Source organism: Phaenicophaeus curvirostris, chromosome 5 (assembly GCF_032191515.1).
Source record: "Phaenicophaeus curvirostris isolate KB17595 chromosome 5, BPBGC_Pcur_1.0, whole genome shotgun sequence".
Classification (NCBI taxonomy): Eukaryota; Metazoa; Chordata; class Aves; order Cuculiformes; family Cuculidae; genus Phaenicophaeus; species Phaenicophaeus curvirostris.
The window spans coordinates 34584258-34592857 of record NC_091396.1 but is presented as its reverse complement, the minus strand read 5'-3'; the positions used below and the strand labels follow the sequence as shown (position 1 = coordinate 34592857).

At 36.2% G+C, this 8600-nt stretch overlaps 1 protein-coding gene across 1 annotated transcript in view; it reads right to left on the bottom strand.

Moving 5' to 3' along the window:
• Positions 1 to 309: 309 nt before the first annotated feature.
• The window catches only part of FSIP1 (fibrous sheath interacting protein 1), a 79734-nt gene continuing 71443 nt past the window's right edge, over positions 310 to 8600 (bottom strand). Inside the window, exon 11 of the mRNA XM_069858333.1 lies at positions 310 to 1118. Coding sequence (XP_069714434.1) covers positions 543 to 1118 — 576 coding nt within the window. The 3' untranslated portion in view covers positions 310 to 542. The remainder of the gene's footprint in view (positions 1119 to 8600) is intronic.

Below are 8600 nucleotides of genomic sequence, written 5' to 3'. Positions count from 1 at the left end.
GGATGAATTTAATCTTTGCTGGTTAAAGTCTATTCTTTCTTTACTGAACTAAAAGTAATGTATAGAAAATATGCAGTATTTATCAATTTTGCTTCTATGTGTAAACTTGAACTCTAGAAAGCAACTTATTATTTCTCCTACATTCAGGTCATGTTTGTTTCTATACTGCTGAGTATATCTTATTAAAAACATTAAAGAAACACTTGGATTTTTGTGTGAATTGGTATATCAGCTACTAGGAGAATATCTGCTCTCCACAGAACAGTGAACATGAGTTTCTAGTACCAAAAAGATAATCTATATGTGTTTTCCAGTTGACAGAATTAATCAAAATCAATATTACATTTCATAAGAGTCTTAGTCTTACAGCCAGTTATGTCAGGGCAAGAATTTTAATAAACATTCTGTTATTTTGTGTGTATTATTTCTGGCACAGTTTTATGTTTTATAAAAGTACATCCTTGCACCACCATAATAATGAGTCTGTGTTGGTGCATACCTTTGGTGAGAACTTACTTTTTTTTTTCATCATAATCAAAAGCCTATTCTAAAGGGTTGTTAAGAGTCTCACCTCCTTTGGTTTGCAGTGGTATGCTGAGAATGTCAGCCTCCGTGGATTGCTCATTGTTCATGCTGATGCAATATAATGGTTCATCCAAGAAAGAAGGTTTCTTCAACCTTTTTGTGTTGAGTGCTCTTGACATAAACTGACCTTCAGTAACACTCTTATCTCCCATCTTCAGTAAACCTTCTAAGTCATCATGTTCTTCTGTTTGGGCCAATGAATCTTTTGATAAGTGACTATCAGCCATTGCTTTGCTGATGTAGTGGCCAGGGATTTCACTCTTTGCATTAACACATAAGCTTTTGTCTTCAAGTCTAGCCTTTTCCTGAGCCACTAACATCCCTACAATATGGTCTTCAAATAACATTTTGGAAAGAGTAGATGTGGAGTGAAAAGTGGAGTCTTGCCTTATGTAACAAGGGGGACTTAATTCACAAGAAAGAGATTCCTGAGACTTTGGCATGGTAACGTGTCTCATTGTTCTCTGAGACTGCATACATTCTTCCAGAAGGGTCTTAAGCTGTTCTTTAGAGAGGCCCGTTTTTTCTTCAGTCTGAAAAGAAAAAAAAGCAAGAATTTCTTCTGTCAAAATATAATTAGTGAAAAGCAGTGCCATAAAACAGTTTGAGTGATACAAAAGCACTGGCAGAACTCTTAAATTGATATCAATGTTTTTCAATTCAAGCTGAATTAAATGTACATGTACATACTTACATCATTTATGTAACGTCTTCACCAGGTTCTAGATACATTAGATGCAGAAAATTAGGAAAGAAGTCTGAAGTCCACGAGGCACTGAGGGGTCTTTGATTTTGCCTAGTCTTCCACTAGATATCACTGCTTTTTAATTACAAAGCATGCACTTTTTACTTTTTCATGTATCTTGGTTTGTATTTTGTGTATACATACAGATACACACACACTTTACATTGTGCTAGAGCATAGAACTACTGTAATTTCAAAGGAAAGATTAATAAGAGATGTCTACTTGACTACTATTTTTTTCCTGAAGATCTCTTATCCAGCTACAGGTGTGATAGGACCCTGTTTCATGTATATGACCTGAAGAGATCTCAGCTTAAGTAGCACATGGTATATGGATTATGCCTGAAAACTGATCATTCAGGTCTATGAATGTGGATAGTTTTCAATCAGGAAGGAAAGAGTGTTTCTTTGTAAAACTTCTTGTGGCTATTAAAATTGCAAAGTGACACTGAAAAATGAACAAGACTGATATTCTCACTTTCAGTCACCATTCAGTATTTACATGTTCAAACATTAATAATAGCTAGCAACCGCTACTATAGACTGATTACAGTTCAGGCACTAAACTCAATTTTACAGATTTATCCATTCCTTTTTTCACTCGTCTTTTCCTGCACAGATCAACTTCCTGCCCAAAGACACTTTGAGTTCACTTCCAACACAAAGAACAAAATTGCACTAAAGAAATGGAGATGTTAAGACAAAATTAAAAAAGCATCAACAGACTGTCATTGTGTGTAGACAGCTCTATTTAGATGAACATGAAATCAGGTAATTATGTTGAGATTCAGCTAATCTTGGTATCAATCAATATAATTTGATAATAACAAAAATAAAACCGCAATCTTAAGCACTTATTTCAATAACAAAGTAAAAATTATGACCTCTTCAAACTTTTCTCAGCCTTTTAATTTTAATCCCAGTGCAGAAAGTACTCACTGATGAAAAATAAGTCAGACAGAGGAAAAACAATTACTAGCAAAACACATGACAAATCAAAAAAGAAACATGGAATTTTTCGAATTTTCACTATTAACCTTATCTACTAGCCCATGCTGAATTTCTTTCATTTCTTGGAGGAGTATTTTCACTTGTACGACAATGCTGTTCGCAAGTAGTCATTATTAGAATGGACTCTCTATAAAAAACAAGATGCATTTACTCATGTAGAGCACCACAGTAACATAGTTATAGCACTACTGGAAGCACAGCTGCATCTAGAGTATATCCACAGAGCAGAATATTATGCTATATAAATGTAACTATATTTGTATCACAGAAGATCCTCACATCTGCAAACCCACATGGATTCCCACATGTTTTTGAGTGTATGGTTCTATACTAATATATTTTAAAGCCCTTTCAAAGCCAAGATTATTTGGAGCCAACCTCATGGTAATGACAGGGCAATTCACCCACTGCAGAAAGAAATTCTGCATCTGGTGTAAATGAGTGACTGTGTACAAAATGAACCGTAATGAGAAAGATGGTCTTGTCCTGCCTTTCTTTTGCCCTTTTATTCACCTCACCCCCACCCCATTTATGCACAATCTTCTTTTCCTTGTACAATTTTATTTTTTCTTTTCAGGAAAATCACATGGCTTGTATTGTCAATTAGCTCACAGATTACCGTGATTATTGCCACAGGGTTAGGCAGGGAGATTTAGAGGCTAAGGCAAATAGGGAGAAAAACAAGTATAACAGCTATAGAGTGAAAAGGTTTGGTAATTTCTTGTCTTGTTTTCTTCCAGAGGGCAGGCTTGCAGGCAAAGCAGTCAGTGTAAAACACCACTCACTTCTTCTCTTTCTTTATCTCTTCCTACCTTTGAAATCTTTTATAAAACAGGCTTCCAAGGATGCAAAGATAGGAAAAGAGAAAGTATTTAACCTACTTCTCAAAAAATTGCATTTTGAAATAAAAAAGGCTCACTGTTTGCAATTTTCTTGTGCCAAAGTAGGGTCATTGAAAAATATACAGTAGATTAGAAGATATCTCTTAAACAGCCATCCACTCAGGAGCAAGAAACTCCGACTGAAATGAATGCAGAAAAGCTGCTGTTGAAATCAGAAAACTGTGCTTAGGGAAATATGTAACATCCTACAGAGAGACATCTCACACCAAAAAGGCTGTGCATTTGCAACCAAATGAGCTTTTTACTTACGGAATCACGTAATGCAGCAACTGTATCAGAAGTTCACAAAATACGACTGTGCTTACTGGAAAAAATGCTGTCACAGCTAACTGTACTAATTTAGAGTCACAAGACATAGAATCAGTAACTCAGTCTTAGGGAGACACTAGATTCTACTTCTCCCAAGCCTTCAGTGCCTCCACTGTAAATAATTTACAACTCCTATACAGAAAAAATACTTCAAGATATTTCTTTAAAAATACAAGGACATAAAATTAAAGTACTACAAAATGCAGAAACAGCCCCCTAGACAAGGGAAAATGAACCATTAGGTCTGGTTCCCATTAGAAATAGGAAAACCTCTTAATTGTTCTGTCTAATTTTTAATAGGACACTGAGTCCTATTCATTTCCTAGGCTTTTTACCGTTAATGATCCAAAAAACTAATTCCTAGCCAGGAGTTTAGGAGCCTGCTAATGACCTTTACTGTTTATGTGTGGCTGTTTTTTCATACACTTGTGGCCCTTCTCTGACTGAAGATTTCTTGTTCCTCGATGAATTCCTTGGTGACATGGGTCTATAGAGAAAACTTTACTGCATATGGTAGGAATGTAAACATGTAGATCGCTGTGGACAGACCTGCTGTGACTACAGGCTTGCAAGCTCAAAGCTTTTTGCTTGTTTTCCACATCACAGCAACAGAGACACAACATTGAAAGGCCTTATCAGATTTTAGCACGGGGAGAAAGCTAATATTTCAGGATTACTTCCAAGTAGAGTAAATAATCATAAAATAGTACACAGTAAATTAAGAAGTACTGGAAAGCCAGGACTATTTAAGGACTCATGTAGCAGGCACGTGCATAAACATGTATTTTGTTGCTTGATCTGAAGGTATTACAATTAGCAGTTCAAATGATATTTATTCACTTCAAATAGTTTACTTTGATGCACTAATTTACTTATGTTTTTACTAATGGATAGAACCGCAACAGTCAATTCTAAACTCCCCCGTTCCTGATAGGAAGACTCTGTTTTAAGAGTACACTGATCTACTCTAACAACATTCAGATTTTTAACTTAACAGCATAGGAGTTTTTTGGAAGTTTTCATTCTTTTCTAACTTACCAGTAGTTTCTCAGACTACCCTATTCTGCTTTGAAAAGGTAATTCTTGCCTTACACCTCCACACTACTCAACTCAACATGCACCATCAACTCCAAGGTCTCACTTTTATGCATCACACCAAAGCACCATGCAATTGGCTATGAACAGTACAGGTAAGTGCTACTGTGGAATATTAGTAATATGCTGCATATAAAACATGACATGTCGCGTCATTGTGGAAGAGCTTCTTACAATTTCAGAAATGCCAAAAGGATTGGTGTTCATAACTTGTAAACTAATTTGAAGAATGGGAATATGTCCTTATGAGACTGTTGTGGGCTAACTCCAGCAGGTAACTAAGCACCACACAGCTGCTCGCTCACTGACTTGTTCTTCCTCCCCTCTTCAGGGGGACAAGGGAAGAAGAAAGCAAGAATAAAACCAATAAAGCCTGTGAGTCAAAATAAAAACTGCTTAATAAGCAAAGAAGAAGGGAAAGAAGAGAGAAGGAAAACAAAACAACTGATGCAAAGGCAATCACTCACCATCCCCCATGGTTAGATCAATGTCCAGTCAGCTCCTAAGCAAAAGATAGGTAACTTCCTAGAACTCCCTCTCTTCCCTGTTTATTGCTATGCATGATATATGGCAGGAAATGTCTTCCTCGTGAGTTCAGTTCATCTACCTCGTGTTCTCTCCCAGCCTATTGCACACCCCCAGCCTATTCACTGTGGGGGCAGAGTGAGACAGAGAAGGCCTGGATGCTGAGCAAACACTGCTTAGCTACAGCTAAGACATGGCTGCATTGTCAGCATTGTTATGGTCACAAATCCAAAACACAGCACCATACCAGCTGCTATGAAGAAAATTAACTCCATGTCAAACAGACCCAGTACACACACCTACACATCCGCTTTTACAAAGAAACCCTGAAGTGCCCAGCACATCATGTCACAGCTTTTAGTGCTTGCTTGTGTATTTTAAAAAAAAAACTACATTGTGGAAAAAAGCTTAATGAATGAAAAAGAAAGTTAATCTTTCCTCTCTAAGGCTATTTCAGAAGACTTATTTCAAAATGCAGTGAGAGAAAGTTTAATGAGAGTAAATTAAAGACATGCTTATGAGTCTGTGAGTATGTTTCTGGGGAGGACAGTAAAGGGTAATGATTTGATGGTGCTAAAAATTAAGACTGGAAGCTAAACAATGGATTCAGAAATTAAGAGCTCCTTATGCTACAATCATGATTCAACATCTGGTAGTCCTGTGCTTATATCTAGTCTGGGTGGATTTGGGGAACTCTGCACTGTTTCAGGAAAGACATAAATCTTTAAGAATGCACAGGATCCCTGAGCCATAGGAGAAACTCTCTTGCTTTTGCTCTTTTCCTCCTTCTGCTCTCTTTCGTTCTGATAGTTATACTTTCCCCTCACTTATTTTTTCCACTGGTTCTGTTTGTGTAAGGGTAGATGAAAAGGTCTGGTTGTCAATATTCTGTAGCTGCTGCTGTTAAGAGACAGAAAGCAGAAAGGACAGAAATACCTAGGCAGAAAACAGGAGCACCAGAGATAAAAAAAAAAAAAAAAAAAAAAAAAAAGGACAAGATTAATGGGTATCTGGTAACAGCACTGTCTGAAAAGTAAAATCAACTTGTAATATCATGAGTCAACAGAAACACATCATCAAAGCCATTACCACTCTCATGGAATCATATAAATCTCCACTGAAAAAAAAAATCTAAATCGTATAAAAATTCAGAAGAGAAAATTGTCTTCATTAATAAATTAGAAATAAAACCCTAAAGTATTTTTCCCATTTCTCTGACAAAGAGAAATCTTAACAGAATCAAAATTTTACTCTCATTCAGAGCAGAATGCGACTCAAAGAAGAGTAGGTGAAAATATGACGAGGAGACATGGTAATCATAGCAGTCAATTTCTTTGTGATTTTTAAGATAGCCCATAGGTTATACAAGTAAAACTAATAATGACAAGGTCTTGCAGGCAAAACTAATTCAAACGTGCATAATTTAAGCATTACAAAGAGGCATAACACTTGTTTCTATTTTAACTTTCTCAAAAATATCCAACAGCTTCTGGTTTGAATGTACAAAGAATGAAGACCTGCTTCATCGTAGAATCAGAGAATCACATACATAGAATCAGCCATGTCACACCCTGTAGGCTTTAGAAAGAGAAAGCAATTGGTTGCCAGACGTGAAAGAAGTAGGAAAAAAAGGAAGCTAAAATACCTTTTACAATCATTTTTTTTCTTGTTTGACACCATAAATGCTAAGCTACATTACTCACAGCTGCAGAGTTTGCATGGTAGGATATTAGGACATAATGAAGAGGTTTCAGTGGCTGTAAGCATGAATTTTTTCTTGGAAGCATATGGAAATAATTTTATAACTTTTTTTTGATCGAAAGGATTTTATTTCTGAATTGGTAAGAATTGTACTTTCTACTTTTCATTTTCTGAAGCTTTCAATTTTAGCTTCATTTTGTGGCAGCTTTTCATCTAAAGGTTGTATTAATATTTTCTAATAGCCTGCATGAGCAATGAAGTTTTCACCCGTGGACACTAAAATCTAAACTTTTGTGTTTCAGAACCTAAATAATACTGGATTGACACCTAAAGACTAAATATAACTCACCAAAATCTTTATTTCCATTAGCATGCTGGCTTTTTCTGTCATTTTAGGAGCTCATATTACATAAGATTTATGCATCATGTTAAAAAGGAAAACTAAGTCAGTTTTGATTTACTGTTACAAATCAGTAACGCTATTACAACACCTCCTATATTTTATTCTCCAATTAACTTATGAATATTAAGTTTTACACAACGGTCACAGTTTAGCCCACCCCTCCAGGCTTGGTTGGCAGCTAAACTTAGGCAGTTGTGGTATCAGTTTACACACACCACACACATAAACAGAGAGGGAAAGGGGAAAACAGGGAAGGGAAATGAAAGAAAGAGACTTTTGGTTTGGAAAATAAAATAGCTCTAATGAAACAATAATAATAAAATAAAATAAAAATAAGAATCTAATAAGTTATATAGACAAATAGACAAAAATCTGTGCAATAGTCAATACTGACAATATTCAAGAAGCATTAGGACAATGCCCTAAGACACACGGTGTGAATTTTGGGGTTGTCCTACACAGGGACAGGAATTGGACTTGACGATCCTTGCAAGTCCCTTCCAACTCAGGACATTCTATGGTTCTATGAAACAGAACCCCTCAACGACTATACCTCACCTGACGCTGCACTGCAGGCATGTTGAAAGCTCCGGGCTGGACTCAGTGACAGATGGGGGCTGGATTGAGGAACTGGATTCAGGAATGCACTGATTTGGGATTGAGGGCAGAAGACTGGACAAGATCCTTATTGGATGCCAGCGATCAAAAGAAGAGGGTTTAACCCTCAAAATCCCTCAGTTTTATATTGATTATGATATATCTGGAAAGGAATGCTCTGTTGTGCAGTTTTGGGTCACCTATTCTGTCTGCTCATCCCTGCAGGTGCAATGGTTTTTCTGCATACCAGTGCCCTGTTACTTTGGTGATAACAACAAATATTAGGTGCTATCACTTCAAGAGATAGACACTTTCTGAAAAACATGTCATTAACTTTCAGAAACTGAAGCTGCTTAGACGAGGCTTAGCTGAAAAGTTAGAAAATTGTTTCTGCTTTAGCTCAAACCAGATCAACAACAAAACAAATGGATGACAAAGGAATAGCAAAGGAAATTCTAAATATATTATACAGAATACATAACTACAAAAGCAAATAAAGCGTAATATAAATTATTCTAAATGAAACTAGGGCTATTTTTCCTAACTGGAATGTGTGAAAGTATGGCTGAATCTGGTACTCTGACCTCCCTAATAGATAAACTGTTATACATTTAATAAAAACTTATATTCAAATAAAAATCAGTTATAAAGAGTGTTTTATTGGTGGTTGGAAAATGTCACTATCTAAGCAGCTGAGTCTCCTGAGTTAAATTAATTGACAAGATGA